The sequence below is a fragment of the Cuculus canorus genome, chromosome Z, assembly GCF_017976375.1.
Source record: "Cuculus canorus isolate bCucCan1 chromosome Z, bCucCan1.pri, whole genome shotgun sequence".
In the NCBI taxonomy this organism is placed as follows: domain Eukaryota; kingdom Metazoa; phylum Chordata; class Aves; order Cuculiformes; family Cuculidae; genus Cuculus; species Cuculus canorus.
Window position 1 is genome coordinate 20299822 of NC_071441.1, and position 16875 is coordinate 20316696.

At 36.2% G+C, this 16875-nt stretch overlaps 1 protein-coding gene across 19 annotated transcripts in view; it reads right to left on the reverse strand.

Annotated features, from left to right (window-relative positions):
• The window catches only part of PTPRD (protein tyrosine phosphatase receptor type D), a 928191-nt gene that overhangs the window by 193373 nt on the left and 717943 nt on the right, over nt 1–16875 (reverse strand). For all 19 annotated transcript variants that reach the window (XM_054055286.1, XM_054055289.1, XM_054055284.1 and 16 more), the window contains exon 9: nt 15017–15158. In XM_054055286.1, coding sequence (XP_053911261.1) covers nt 15017–15158 — 142 coding nt within the window. The remainder of the gene's footprint in view (nt 1–15016; nt 15159–16875) is intronic.

The following is a 16875-nucleotide window of genomic DNA, read 5'->3' on the forward strand; positions in this document are numbered from 1 at the left end:
TCTCACATTTACTAACTCATAGGAGGTATTAAAATTCATCTTAAAAGAACTGCTTACTAACCCATGTTTGCCTTGACAGAAGTAGATGTATATGGAATGAGAATCGGCAAAATGGAGAAAAAAAATGTTGAAGACATGCTTGCCTTGACAGAAATAGATGTATATGGAATGAGAAAGGGCAGAATGGAGAAAAAAAAAAATAGAAGCACCAAAATAAGTGGCAATAAAATAAAAAGAAATCATGTGTTTGTGATGCTATTTCCAATAGATGGTTTTCCAGTTCCCATTTTGCTTTACAAATGCATGCTTATATTGCCAAATTTCATGGAAATGAGCAGCACAGCCATTTAAAAGACATCAAATAAACACCCTTTTTATTACAGCGAAATGCAAATATCAAGTCTTAACAAGTAAATCTAGGGTCTGTAATTTTAAAACAGCAATAACAATAACCTCAGGCTACATTTTCATTTTGTGGTTGACTTTATGAGAAGCAACTGTTATTTCTATGTGGCACTTGAATGAGCCACAGGCATTCTCATTCAAGCTAAAACAGTGGTACCGTGTCCGTACTTGAGATGGAAAGTCAATGAGCATTGGTAAATCCAATCACACTGCCCATCACACTAAACCTGGTAAGGCTTTTAACGTATTTAAAATTTAAATTTCAATGTCCGCATAAACATTTCTCAAGAAGATTAAATGTAAGCAGGAATACCACTGAACGCTGTAATAAAATTCTGTAAGTCAAAAACTTCTAACAGATTCCTTCAAAACCAAGATAATTACACTGGAAGTTTCTTAACAGACAGCTAGAAGACAGCAATGAATGGTTTGCCTGTGTGGCTGCCCCTCCAGAGACACACAAAACATGCACCTTTCTTTCAGAAGACAGGAGTTTTACAGATAGAGTTAACTTCTACACCAGTTTTAAATAGCTTAAGAATACATAAAACCAAAGAGAGTCTGTCATTTAAATAGATATTTTTGTCTTTGTAGGTATAACATTTACTGATTTTATTTCCTCATATAAAATAAAGCCATATAAGGAACAAATACTTACATATGCACTTGATTTGTCACTTCCAGATGGAACTGAATTGATAAAATAACTTAAAATAATTGTGATAAAAAGACTGTAAGCTGTCAAAATTTCAGAATAACTGAATATTTTAAAACAGCAATATCAGCTGTAAAAAAGTTTACATTTGGGATTCACAACAGAGAAAAATATGCAAATTTGATTTGCATGTTCTATAGAATAGGTAGTATAGAGAGTAGATGCTTTGAATTAATACCCAAGAAAGAGTAAAATGTGTTAAATTGTAATTAATACTGTATAGACTTCAAAAATCTTTTTCTTATTTCAGTATTGCCATAGCAATTTCTGACAATCTATATGATCCCCCTGCTAGACTCAGAAAGTCCAAGACGAAGAATCTACTGCTATTACTTTAGTTGGAGACAATTGCCTATTGAATTTCTTCACAGTTGATTTTTATTTGCAGTAATTTTTAAGGGTCTTAGAGAAACTATGATGTTGTATGGTTCTTTTTGAGCCTACTGATCAAAGGAATTTTTAACTCTTTAGCCCTGAACATCAATGCATTATGTAAGTTATTCAACTCATCTTGAGAAAGTCCTTGATAAGAGCCTTCCATTCAGTAGTCACGTGTGATATACCAGTTCTGCTCCAGCTATCTTTAATTCTCTTGTCCTAGTTTAACTAAGTTCACACGAATGCAAATGTGCCATGAAAAAAACAAATTAGGCCTTTTCTAGAGCTATTCATATTGGTAAGATTTTCTGAGGTATGAACAAGCAATTTTGGTGAGTTGTGCCTGGAATAAATTATGCCAACAAAGATTTTAAAGTACAGATAAAGTAGTAAAGCATTCCTTAACTTATTCTTTTTTGTCAGAATTAATTTTTTTCAAGAAGCAACAAACCTCATATTCTCCAAATCACATCCATTAACATCCCAACTTATGGTAGAATTGCTCTCTCCCTCATTGCTACCCTATCTCATAGTTCGTTACCTTTAGTTTATCAAAACTTCAGCATTTGAGGAGGAAGATACTGCTTGCTGCACTAATTGCCCACAAAGAGAGCCAGTTCTAGGGTAAAACCAAAGTACTGGCAGAAAGAAAGCAAAGCATATAAAAGTAAGAAAAGTTGGAGAGATCTATCTGCTGTGAAATGATAACTACATCCTTTATAATTTCCAGTGACCTCATCTTTTCCTCTATATTTTAAAGTTTACAAATGTTGAACGTATCCAAAAACTAACTTATTTATTTTTTCACCTAACTAAAATGTCTTTACACTTACAGAATTGTCTCACGGTGTGAAGCCTTGACCTACAATGCAAATATCACATTGCATTCGGCAGATCCATCTACATACAGTAAGTATCTAAAGCCATCAAGCCAAAACTGAGACCAGCTAAGCTTCTACAAAATTTTACTAAGAGCAAATAATGAAATTAACTGTATCTTTAGCAAAAGATTCTTAACTCCTTGTTCTATATGTCAGATTTTTCCTAACAATAACTTCAGTATAAACAGAAAAAAAATGAAATAAATTATTGGCTTTCTTGAGCACAAAATTAAGAAGTGATCACTTAATAACAAAAACTTTGCAGAATTTTAGCTGGCATTGAGTTTCATCAATACTATCATCCAGTGCTTAAAAGGTGTATTTAATGATTGTATCCAAAGTTCACAATGCGTACAACAGGTTCAACAGGCTTCCAAACAGATTTAGTATTCCCCTTTCTTTAATGAAACACGATCATTTCACTGTTCATTTTAAGAAGATGGTAAGTCAAGAGAGTAATCAACGTGACTGAGATACTAAGAAAATGAGGAAAAAAATTGTAACAACATTTATTGATAAAGTAAAACTAATTCTACAGTAAACCAAGTGACTAATCCATAACTTCTAAATACTGTTCTGGGGTACTTAAAGATAGAACTTCCATTTGATTAGGGAAATGTTATCAGCACTCAAGAATTAACTGTCATTCTTCTGAAACTTTCTAATTCTTGTTAATAAAGAGAAAAAAAAAAAAAAGGAAACAATTTCTACAAGACCAAAACCCACAAATCTCCAATTTTAATAATGAAAACAGTCTATTTTTAAACTTAGGTCATGATTTCAAAGGTACACATTTAAATTTTCTGAGCACCTGGAAATGACTATGCTGCTGAGAGAGAGGGTTTTCTCCCATCCTCTTTCAAGTAGAAGTAAATTAAACTTAGTTATTATAGATCTACTGAAAACAGAATTTATTTATGGCCCCTTGTCTAAGATTTCCTCCCTGCCCCCAGTTCACCTAAAAAAAACCACCAATCATCATGACTTATCTGCTAAGCAGAATTAGACATGTTTCAGGCATCAGAGCCTAAAGCAATCTATATTAACAGCCGAAGATGAAAGTTAAACTACCTTTAATTATGTTCAGCATCTACCTTTCTTTCTGTTCTTCCTTCTAGTATGAAATCTGCAGTAAATCTGTCCATGTGGTTCTCAGCTCTACCTTTGTATTTTCAATCTAAAAATCCGACCTTAAACAACTTGTACCAACTGATAGCCTATCACACCCTTCTCCTTCTCTCAAGCAATAAAATCAGTTTCTGTAAATGAAGAAATAACACTAGTAATAAATACATAAAACATTACCTTGTTTATTTTACTCACTTATTGGAAAGAAACTCTTGACAACACATACCACATGCATAGCTTCCTGTCTTTTAAAAATGGCAGAAGTTTCAAATGTACATAAAATTTACTTTTAAAATTAATCTCTGCTATAAAATCCTCTCTCGTGAGTTATTACCTGGCATTACGGCTAAAGACATGTAGATTCTAGAACTCCAAAGGGCTGAGTTCCTAGGAGAGCTTGCTGCAACCAAAGATACATTCAGAACACATGAAAGTAGGCCACTATTTACGAATGTCTACTTACACTGTCAACTGAGTTTAGGCAACTCACTAAACACCACCACCACCACTCCACCACACTCTCCCAAGTATCTCCCATTAGGACCTATCCTTCTCTGTTTCAGGACTTGGGCAAAAAAACCCAGAATTTTGAAGAACCTAAGTATCCCTAGAAAAATAAAGTGCTCAGTACCCATCAGAGGAACTATCAATAAGCCTAAATTTAGGTTTCTGGGTTTGAAAAATGCGAATAGTACAGCCTGAGAATTTCTTTCTGCTTGTTTTCTGTGGTTTTGACATTTTGCAGCTAATGACCAAACTCAAGATTTGACTGATCTACCGTCCAGGTAAGAAGACTGTTTTCTCACTAACTTCAACATACCCTCAAATCCATCCTCTGCCTGCTATATGAAACACGACACAACAACAAATGATTGCTTTGGGGCTTACTAATGGCTTTTCTGCACTTGGCTTCATCTTCTTGCCATAAATCAAGTTCCAAGTGACAGTAGCCTTCTGCAAAAAAATCCCTAGCAACTTTTCAGCCTCTCAATTTGCTTTCCTTGAAAGTAATTTTGCTGCAGGTATAATGAAGAGGATTCCCCAGATAGTCTTCTTCCTTATCTATACAGCCCAAAACCAAATAAATCTCTGTGTTAACATTAAGATAGAAGTCGTCTATACAGATTTGTTTATCTTAGGAGCTGGGCTGATAATGCCATTTAAGACAAGATGATATATTTTACTAAAATAAATCACAGGCCTAGTGAAAACGTGGCAGTTCTACAGCTGAAACAACGGAATATGTGGGAGCTAAGATGAGCTTTTAAGCTTGGAACAAGCTAAAAGCACTGTATTTCAAATTATTAAATAGAAAACATATTTGATAACTGCCATTCATAATAATAAAATAATAAATAATAACAATAATAATTAATAATAAAAAATTGGTTTCTTTTCACAGATATTCACAATAATAAAGAACAGTTCTTAGCCAAGTAACATGGGATATAAAAATATGGCTGTACTGCTGCAAGACAAATTTGTCTCTGAAAAGCAGGGAATATGGATAAGTACAGAAAGAACCAGACTAGTTCACAATCCGATAAAAAACTTTCATTGGTTGAAAATTAAGGGAACTGTGAAGCTAAAATCTTCAGCATTCTTTTTTAAGTGATCTCTTTTAATTACTGTTAAAATAGAATAGAACAAAACAGCAAAGTTAGAAGTGACCAACAAGGATCCTACTGTCTGATCACTTCAGGGCTGACCAAAAGTTAAAGCATGTTATCAAGGGCAATGTTCAAACGCCTCTTGAATATTGTCAGGCATGAGGCATCAACTACCTAGACAGGAAGCATGTTCCAGGGTTTGACCATTCTAGTAAAGAAATGCTTCCTAATGTCCAGTCTAAACCTCCTCTGGCACAACTTTGAACCATTCCCACGTGTGCTGTCACTGGATACCTGTGAGAAGAGATCAGCATCTCCCTTTCCACTTCCCATCTCTGGAAGTTGTAGAGAGCAATGATATCACCCCTGAGCCTCTTTTTCTTCAAACTTGACAACCCTAGAGTCTTCAGATACTCCTCACAGAACATTCCTTCTAACCTTGCACCAGTTTTGTTGTCCTCCTCTGGACACATCTGAGGACCTTCACATCCTTCTAAAATTGTGGGGCCCAAAGCTGCACACAGGACTCAGAGTGAGGCTGCACAACGCTGTATACAGTGGGATAATCCCCTCTTTTGATTATGCCATGTTTGATGCACCCTAGGATACAGTTTACCCTCTTGGCTGCCAGGGCACAGTGCTGATTCATGCTGAACTTAGTGTCAACCATCATCTCCAGATTCCTTTCTGCAGGGCTGTTTTTCAGTCACTCCTCTGCCATTCTGTACTTCTGCCTAGCATTCCTTTATCCCAGGTACAGATTGTTCAACACTCCTATCTATCTAGTTCCCTCTGCAAGTCCCCTTGTTGCTCAAGAAGGTCAACAGCACCTCCCAGTCTGGTACTATCAGCAAACTCACTAATGGTGCATCCAACTCCTAACTCCAGACCACGGATAAGAACGCTGAGCAGAACTTGCCCTAGAATTCAGTACTGAGGACATCACTGCTGCCTGACTGTCAGGTAGATGTAGTCCCATTCATTATAACCTCTTGAGCCCTACCATTCAGCCAGTTGTTCACCCAGTGCACTGAGCACCTGTTCATCTCACTGCTAGACAAATCGTCCAGTGGAAGCTGTGAGAGACAGTATCAAAAGCCTTAACAAAATCAAAAAAAAACCCCACATCCACCACCCTCCCTTCATCCCCTAAGTGTGTGACCTTATCGTAGAATGGTATCAGATTAGTTAGACAGGGCTTTCCCTTTATGAACCCGTGTTCATACTGCCTGATGGTTGCACTGGTCTTTAAATGCCTTTCAACAGTACCCAGTATGATCTTCTCCATAATTTCTCCAGGAAAAGAGGCTTGCCTAACAGGTCTGTAGTTTCCTGAGTCTCCTCTCCTGTTTTCTTGTAAACTGGAATAATAACAGCTAGCTTCAAGTCAGCAGGGACTTCCACAGACTCCCAAGACTCTTAGTGGATGATAAAGGTAAGTCCTGCTGTTACAATAGTAATAATAATTCATATAACAATAATAATTCACATATGCATTGTTAAGGCAATGTCTCTTGATATATGCCAATATTATGAAAAACTTACAGTGCCACAACACAAGATTCAGGTGCATTTACGGTTCTAATGAAACATCTGGCTCTAATCAGAACTTTTTGACTGTATTTGATTGAAAATGCTTATTGAAAACCTTTCTACTTGAAAAATTACCTCATTATTCTGTTTTGCTGTTGTCATATTAAGTATGTACTGATGCCATACATCACAAGATGCATTCAATATAAACAAAAGTGCTAAAATGCTACTATTTATAGGTAAAATTAGACTTCAAGGTAGTTTCTTCGTAGCAGTTCTACAGTATATTATTTGAATGGAATAATTTAAATCATGGCAAACTTAAGTCACAATTTTACACGATTTATCCATTTATAAGTGAAGACGAAGAAATTTCACTTGCTACTGTACTAGTTAGTGGTAACTTTATTAATGCATCTTTGCTATAAATGAAACGGCACTAGTCACATCGAGAACTTCACGTCAATTTACAGCAAGCGCTGAAATACCTGAAGTGATATATATCATAACAAGACTTTATACACTGTCTGAGCCTTATTCATAAGTTTGTCCCTCCCCATAGAGCCACTTACATCACAGTTCTTTCCACCTCTCACCACACTAATGCAAGCAAAACTCCTTTGCTTTGTCGCATCAATGAAAAGTCATTGCTTCAGAACTGTTTTATTACTCATCTTAATAATCAATATATATTTTGCTTCAACAAGAACCACTAAACTTCAGTTTTCATTTAATTCTGTATGTTCACAAAAAATATTTTTAATATTTTTGTATGTATTCTTTTTTTTAAAAAAATCACTTTAATAGGTATTATTTTATGACCTATTGCCAGGCTAAGCAAGCTGAGTATTACATAAACTTTCTCTAACTTCTAAATTACTTTTTGACATGTATGTGAAAAAGTATTCTTAGTAGGCTTTTCCTGTATTTGAAGATTAGCACTTATGATATTAGAACTAATTTAATTTTACTGTCATTTCAGTACACTAGTGTCAAACAGGTCCTGCATTTCAGCAAACATTTCTGTCGCCCTAATGGTATACTCGATAAGACACAAGCATCCACAGAAATCAGCATGGAAAGCTGAAGACAGACCTACTACATTAATGTCTTTTTCTAATAATTGCCTTGGTTTTCTTATGCTTTATTACACATTTCATATGAATATTTGTGGTGATAACAGTTTAATTGAAACTAGCAAGCAGCTAATACCACTGGGTTCCTCATAGATATGCTGACAGTCTGGGGTTGAGCAATTAGTCATCGTGTCTTCTCCTCAAACAGATAATCTCTGGAATTACATTGCTTTTTCTAATCGATATGAAAAACTAACATGAAAAAATCCCTAGAATTCTGCTGTCAATTTTACTTTCATGTTCTGCAGTAATGACAATTACATTGCTAATTAATATCAGAAGACTTTGTTAAGTGAGTGGACAGACACATGAATTGCATGTAGAACTTAGGCCAAAGATCACCACGCCACCACCGAACACAGCATTTAATTGGCTTTCAATAAGGCATTGACTTCAGGGAGACAGTGGCTTTAGAACACTAGACAACAAAAGCTCGCGTGATCTTAAACCCCAGTACTGAACCAACAGGACCCTGCACAAGAGCAGAGGCCTTAAATACATGCCTAAAAACTTATCCCAGGAAAAGTGATTGCATTCTAAAAATCCTTGGGGTAAGAAAAACTATTTTGTACTTATTTTTTGTATCAATTAAAATAGATAAATGCCCCACTATTTTACAAATAGATAAAAAACCACAATGCAAAGTGAATGTCAATTTTATTTAAACTGAATTACTTTTACACCCAGGCAGAAACTGGAAAAAGTTATATTTTTTATGTAAGCACATAAACATATAGAGTTGCAAAATATCAAAATTACAGCAGATAAGTCTAAAACCATCCATTCCTTATTCAGAACAGCTAACAGTTGTACACGTAATTGCTGCTGTGACTTTTCTTGTAAAGATCATTTGTAATATCATATCCATGTGCTGCTTATACCCAGCTCAGTCTTTGAGGAATCCAATCAAAATGGTAATCTATAATATCTAGCAGGTCATGGTTCTTCAGAGTTAGCAAACTTTGTTTTAATTCTGTGCTTAGGTCACTTGATACTGGTTCCACTGAGACAGAGTGGCAGAAGAAATATTCCTCCCCTCCCTACTAATTCTTTTTTCATTGTTTGTATTGTCACTTGTTTCCTACAGATTTCTGATGATTTGGGGCTGACAGTCTGGGAAATGAAACCCAGTCATCACATGTATCAACGCCTAGGAAATAAGGTATAAAACAAACACATTTTAAAATTTATCTGTTCAGAATAGCTTAGTTTGTATTTTCCAGGTGGCCAGCATATACTTGGTATCAAAAATGCCTATAACGCTACATGCAGTCATTAGATACTAGTATAGGAATACCATGGGGGCTTGGGGGGTGTCGTGCTAAAATTAGCCATTGAGCTGCTGTCTGAAAGTATTTAACAGGTGTACATTCTTAGCCGAAACTGTCCAGTAAAGAATTCTTTCAAGCTAAATAGAACTGTTCAGCTTTTGTCTGGTGTTATTTCAATTCCGCTTCTTAGTTCACAACAACTGTCAGATGTCTATCTATGAACTAGCACTCACAGTTTTTTTTTCTTTAGTAGATATAAAATAAGAACAAATACCATATAGCCTAGCCAGCTTACTGATTTCAAGCCAATGTTTGTCTCTTAGGACCATCCATATTGCCCTGTATATGTCAGACAAAAAAAATGTTGTATTACTGCTAAAATTTCAAAACCTAAAACCGATTCTATGCACATGAACAAATATGCAAAACGGAACTGGATAATTTTGTAGCATTGTCTGTAAAACAGAAACTTGTTGGGAGCAAATTTACTGACATGAAACTCAACGAGGAACAGAAGGAAGAAAAATAAGCCTTTATAAAAACATAATGGTAGCTGGTATTACGAGGTGGCAACAGAAAAACTTCCTCCATGTATGTTCATCGAGCAACCAAAGGCCAAGGTACAGCTGGTTGGATGGTTGTCTTCAGAGAGTAGTGGTCAATGGCTCAACGCCATGATGGAGATCCGTGAAAAGTGGTGTCCCTCAGGGGTTTGTACTGGGACCGGTGCTGTTCAATATCTTTATCAATGATATTGACAGCAAGATTGAGTGCACCCTCAGCAAGTTTACGGATAACACCAAGCTGAGTGGTGTAGTTGCCCTGCTGGAAGGATGGGATGTCATCCAGAGGGACTTGGACAGATGGGAGAAGTGGATCTCTGAGAACCTCATGAGGTTCAACAAGGCCAAATATAAGGTCCTGCACCTGGATCGGGGCAACCCCCATTTACAGTACATGATGGGAGATGACATGATTGAGGGCAGCCCTGCAGAGAAGGACTTGGGGGTGCTGGCTGATGAGAGGCCTGACACAAGCCAGCAATGTGCACTCGCAGCCCAAAAGGCCAAGGGGTCCAAGGCTGCATCAAAACAAGCGTGGCCACCAGGGCGACGGAAGGGATTCTGCCCCTCTATTCCTCTCTTGTGAGACCTCATCTGGAATACTGTGTCCAGTTCTGGAATCCTCAGTGTAAGAAGGATATGGAGCTGCTGGAACAGGTCCAGAGGAGGGCTACAAAGATGATGGGAGGGCTGGAGCACCTTCCCTACGAGGACAGGCTGAGAGAGTTGGGCTTGTTCAGCCTGGAGAAGAGAAGGCTCAGAGGAGACCTTATAGTGACCTTCCAGTACCTGAAGGGGCTACAAGAAAGCTGGAGAGGGGCTATTCATAAAGGCTTGTGGTGACAGGATGAGGGGGAACAGGTATAAAGCAGAGGGGGGCAGATTTAGACTGGACATTAGGAAGAATTTCTTCACCATGAGAGTAGTGAGGCACTGGCACAGGTTGCCAAGGGAAGTTGTGGATGTCCCATCCCTGGAGGTGTTCAAGGCCAGGTTGGATGGGGCCTTGGGCAGCCTGAATTAGTGGGATGTCCCTGCCCATGGCAGGGGGGGTTGGAACTAAATGATCTTTAAGGTCCCTTCCAATCTTAAGTATTCTATGGTTCTATGATTCTCTAAGATGAGCTGCCTACTCCTGATTTTCAAAGGTTTACATTGACAGTCATGAAATTTGAGATTGCTGTTTCATTTTTTTTTTTTTATCTTTAAATGATTGCTTTAATTTTTGTAAGAAACTTTCTAACCTATAGCTTTATATTTATATTGACGTAGCATGATCTTTATAACAAAAATGTGTAAGAAAAGGGAAAATGTGAACATTTAAAACTAAGGGGAAAAAAAGTAATCAAAATATTCATTGATTGAGGAGAAAAACCTACTTGATAGATTTTGTATCTTGGGACATGAGTAGAAATAAAAAGAATCAACTATAAAAAAAAAATGAAGTGAGGCACTCACCAGAAACTTATTACAATACTAAACAGCAGTTATTCAATCATTTTCATGTCTTAAATTACTAGAAATATAGCTTTTTTCAGAATGATCCGAAAGATAACTCTGAAATCATTAATATCAAATATATATACCTAGAAGTTGAATTCAACACCCAGCATCATATATTTATAGTAACAGACCTTGATATGTTTACTGTTTGTTACAGGATTTATAAGATATAGTATGTTCTAAACCATTAACATTAGTTGTGTTATATGTATATGGCTGCACTATAAAATAGGTCAGCCATGGGAAATGGATGATGTATTTCACAAAATTACTCTTTTGTATCCTGTTTAGGCTAGTGGAAAAATCCCATCAGCTTATCTTTATAAAGATCAATAATTCATTAAGTATTTCAAATTATATCATATGGAAGACAAATGTTTTATTTGCCCTACATACATTTGAATATCCAAAGAAAATATTATGAAGTAGTTTCTAATGTTACAGCTAAATATTTATAGTGCTGTATGACTTGTAAGCCATTTCAAGAAATCTGCATGCCATTCCATAACTCCCTGTAAGGAAGGGTTTTTTAAGCTGAAGTTACATTGGCTACCTCTCCTTTTGTCTCACTATTCCACAATCCTCTTGTGTGACTGTCAAACAGCTGTGTTCTGCTCCTTAATCTTCTTTGCACAGCTCTCCAGGAGAGATTCCACAACATAAACTGCAAAGTACCATTTTCACAGCAGGACCAACACTGCTCCTCTTCAAAAAGATGCAGAATAAAAACAGGACTGTAATGAACATGCTAATTCTGGTCACAAGGTGCTACACATAGCATGATCACTGAAAGTTCATGCTTGGAGAAAAGATACTCCTTTGCCTCTTCAAAAGTTTTCTCATATATGTAGCATGTGTTTGGAAGAATGTCTTTCCACTATATGAAGTTTTTTCTCGTACAGGTATCTTCTTGCTTTCATCCCACTTCCAGAAGCCTGTCCTACCAGCAGACTCCTAGCAATAATCACTGTGTCTATACAGCGAACAGTTAAGTCAGACAAGCACTTGTATACATCGTGGAATATGGCAAATCTTTCCTACCGTGCAGCTAATACACAGAATAGGTACAGTCCTTCCTCTCATTCATCTAGAAATGAAAGACATCCTACGGCACATCTTCCAACATTATAGCTTCATTTGTCTAATTTCCATGCCCTCAAAGATAGCTGTCCCTGATGATAGATTACTTCAAAATAGTTCCTTCACATTTCAGTACTATTGGGTACAATGAAAATACAGAAATGAGCTTCCATTCCCATTGAAACTACTGTTAGCAGCAGAAACCAAAAATGTAGCACCTTAGATTCATTACCTCTGGGTTTGTGGTGGTTTTTTTTGTTGTTGTTAGTAGTGATGTTTTTAACAGTGTAGAAATGTTCTGCAGTTCTCAGAATCTAATAAAAGTCACCTCTTAATTATCTCCATCTTGGTCTCTGTGTGTTATCAGTGGACAGGGAAACACTGTTCAGTAAATATTTCACTTTTTATTTATGCAGCATTGACTGTTTCACATCAAATCAATGTTTGTAAAAAGCGTAAAAAGGAATAACTGCCCAAGGCACTTCCCACAGAAATTTTCCTTTAATCCTTCTATCCCTATACAGTGCCCATTCTATAAAGATGCTACATGTCATTATTTTTATAATGCACTGTACGATCAGCAATAATAGAGAAAATAGTGGGCTACGAAAACAAAGTGCTTTTAACTTAAGTGCCTCGTGTAGTCTCTCTTTACTTCCCAGACAGCAAAGATAACAAAGCAAACAGCAGTGATAGTAGAGTGCACTTAAGTATTCTGCTCTACCAGATCTTCTCAATTCTTGCTTAAAAACTTCACTCTTCTGTGCTGCAATCATATACTTTTTCACAAGATAGCTGAAGCTAAGTTTCTTGAGGTCCTTATAATCTTGGGAGAACTTTAACAAGGAAAAATAATCAAAAAATCATTTACAAAATGAAAAGCAAGAATCCTTAAAATTAATGACATGGAATTGTTGCTGATTTCTCTCCTAGAAGGAGGCACCTCATTTCCTCCTTCCTGAGCAATTTATATACTTGCAAATGACACCAGAATCCTTGTTCTATAGCCATGAAAAATGTCGGTTATCCATCATTTGCAAGACTGAAAAACAGAGTTAGGTGGTTTTAGCAAGAAATGAATGGACAATAAAAGGAAAGCTATTCCATCATTAATGTCTGTAGAGTACAGGAAGATCCTACACTTTATTGTCTTTCATTGGCTATTGAACACTGATAATTTTGAATTAAAGAATCAAAGCACTATTCTATTCATGTGATTCTCAGCACAAATTTTCAAAATAAAGAGCTCCAAGTTAAAAAGCATCAGCTCCTCTTGTCTGAAAACAGAATTCCAGAATTGTCCTTATAAGGTTTTTATCCCTTCAAAGTTATCATTTTCATGTGGGTGAATCTGTCCTGGAAAGCAACCTCCTCCTTTATATACAGAAATGCCAAAGCAATTTCCCTTTATCTCAGGCATTCATTCTTGGTCCATATTGTCACAATATTCAGCCTATCAAGCAAAAGTTTAGCCCAGAATATTTCCTGATTTACTCTGGAATGAGAAAAAAAGCCCAATGCTTTGCCTCTACTAAGGCCTTGAAATGTCATCATTTTCAGCCGCCTTTTCTGCCCTTTTTCCTCTCACGCTGCGAAGTTTCGACACTCAGAAGCTAAAGACTTCAGGCCAAATTGGGAAGATCTTTCAAAAAGATAACAGAAGTGATAATCATGGCATTAGAAATAAGAATCTGAAATGTTAAAAATTTGGCTTACATCAGACTAACTCTAAGAAAAGAAAAATTCAAAGTCCCTAATGTTATTGTTTGTTACACATTTGTGTAATGTTAGTTGCCTCCAACAGTAATGCCAGGACTGCCCACGCTGATTAAAATAGTGAATAAAAATATAGAAACAAATATTTTCTGCTTCCTTCTTTAAACAAAAATCCAAACTTCAGTGAAAAATAATAGAAAAGAAACCTCACCACCCTAAATTAGCTAACACAGGAGGATTAGAAAAACCCAAAACTGTACTTCCAGTAAATTTGCTACTAAACACCGTGAAGCTGACTAATCATCTTCAGTTCTGATAAGTAGGCCCCTAGCATTTAATTCTGCAAATCAAGTACTGCCATGTAATAACACAACACAAGACAATAATCTTCAGTTGTAAAAGCAACTCTGCAAACTGGAGAGTGTGATACCTCATGAACTGTCTCCAGATCTAGCTTCCATTCACCTCCGGGTGACAGACTGAAACATTCTGGTCATTTGACTACTAGCATGTAGTCCTCTGTGTAATAACCTAGACAGCAGACTTAGCAATACATTCACATCCTCACCCCTGGGGGACAGTTGAAAAATGGATTTTTTTTCTTCCACTGTTCTCAAAAATTTCTTGTAAAAGTAAGAATACAATTCAGGTGGCATGTATATTTGAAATAGAGTAAGTCCTCCCTTTTTTTATGTGTTATATCCTGGGGGAGAAATCTTGTGGCAGCTTAACCTCATCTAAAAACCATTTATGCAACTTTTCCAGGTCACTGTTAACAGAACAAATTTCTGTGTAAATGCTGATCACACAAAGCTAAGCTACCCAGTGCAGCACTAAAACGTAAACTAATTGCACTCATAAAGCATTGGGGCTTGATCAATATTTGATGTAATAACCTGTTCATGCACAGCACTCTCCTGTTTTGTTTATTTTTTACTACTTTTCTTCACCCTAATCTGTTTTAACAGCATCAGGACTATAATAATGCCCATTTGAAAAGAAGGGGACATAACAGGTTTCCTGGAGAGAAACCTCTTTTACAACAATGTAGTGCTTTCAGGTCTATAAAGTATAATTTATGTTTAGAAAGAACTTACCACGTAAAACAGTGAGTCTGGTGGAGACACTTATTTCGCCAACACTATTGGAAGCGACACATTCATAAATAGCTTCATCTCGTGGTGTACGCAGTGGTTGTATTCTGAGAACCGATCCAGATCCATCATCAAACTCTATTACCTATAGAAGGAAACAAAAGCTGTCACAGGTGTTGTTATAAATGCCTATCCCTCAGTTAATCTGTTCATGAATAGTGACCTGTTGGTTCTCGTGTCACCAAAGCCAGGCTCATTTTTCAAATACGTATACCAGGACAAATTCCACACAGACAGAGAAAATGTTTAAGTGGCAAAACTGTTGAACATACATTGCTGTTCAATGAGTGTTTGATGGTGACTCTGAGATAGCACCAAGAAAGGACAGGATGTAACAAAAAAATATCAGCTAACAAGGGCTATAGGAAAGGATTCTGCAACTTAATGTTCTTTTATCTTTCAGTTCACTACTGATGTCTTTCTGTTCTCTTACCTTAAGTATCCTACCTTCAAATGGTAGTTACATTCATCTTAATTGCTGCAGGCCATATTCCCACTCACAGAGTGTAGTTCACTCACTTATTTAGATCCAAAGTCAAAAAAGACTAGCAATTTCTAAACAAGATAGATCTACTCAGCTTAGCAATGCGTTTAACTGAAAGAATGTAATTATATTTATCTAACAATTTATTTTTTAAAATTGCAATGTTTACACAAAAGACATTCATTTTCAAATGAGAAAGAATTAACTGAATGGCTCTTATTTTCCTCTTGTTCTACAGTCAGAATCACATCAGATATGGTGAGTACTACCATGCTCCAGCCACTGGAAAAACCTGCCTAATAATGAAGTTATAAAAATAATCTATTTAATTTACTTAAAAAACCCAAAAAACAAACAGTAAAACCATAATAATATATATTAGTATTAACATCAAGTAGGTGGCACTCACCATGAAAGGACCACCACAATTTTATTTTTTTTTACAGAATAACTAATATTTGGCTATAATCTAGCTATATATATGCACAAAACAATTTTTATATATGCCTATTTGCATATTTCTGCGCCTTTATGTCTTGATTTACACACAAGTAATCTACTAGATCTCTATATTTGCTGGGAGCAAGAGAGAAATAAAATCCAGGGTTAGGAATTATGGTTATATGTCCATTATTGTTCCATTTTCATGTAGGAATTTCTCAGCTACTACTTAGCAATCGGAGAGGTCTAACCATAAATGAGATAAACCCTTGTTTTTCCTGAAAAGAAATTTTTTTGATAGCCCAGATTGTACTAATTTCCCCTGTTCTTTTAGTAAAGCCATTGTTACAAAAAAAATAGACAAACACCTAAAACAACACAAAATCTCCATCTGATATCACCACAAACAAAAGAATAACTAAAATTCTTGATAAATTCACATTCATGAGGCAAAGGAAAATTTTACAGTCTTAAAGCAGATAGACTAAATTCCTGTAGAAAAATGAATGCCCAGGATCCAAATTTTCACAATAGTTACACTTTAAAAGAATAATTGTTTAAATCTGAAGGCTGAACAATCCTAGTTCAATGGCCAATAAAAACAATTGCAGCAGATTGGGTTGGGCAAATATTGCAAAGACTCTTATGTCTGGTGTCTCCAAAATATGTATCATAAAATGGATTCACTTTTCCTGTGATGAGTTCTCCGATTTCCTGCATATCACAGATAGTTAATTCCTCCCACTCCCATCTACTGCATGAGATTTTTTTTTTTTTTTTAAAGCATGGATTTTTGAACGATTAATAGTGAAGTTCCACAAGGTCTTATAATAGCCTTTAGTTTCAGAAACAATCTATAGCTGTCACCTCTATTCGG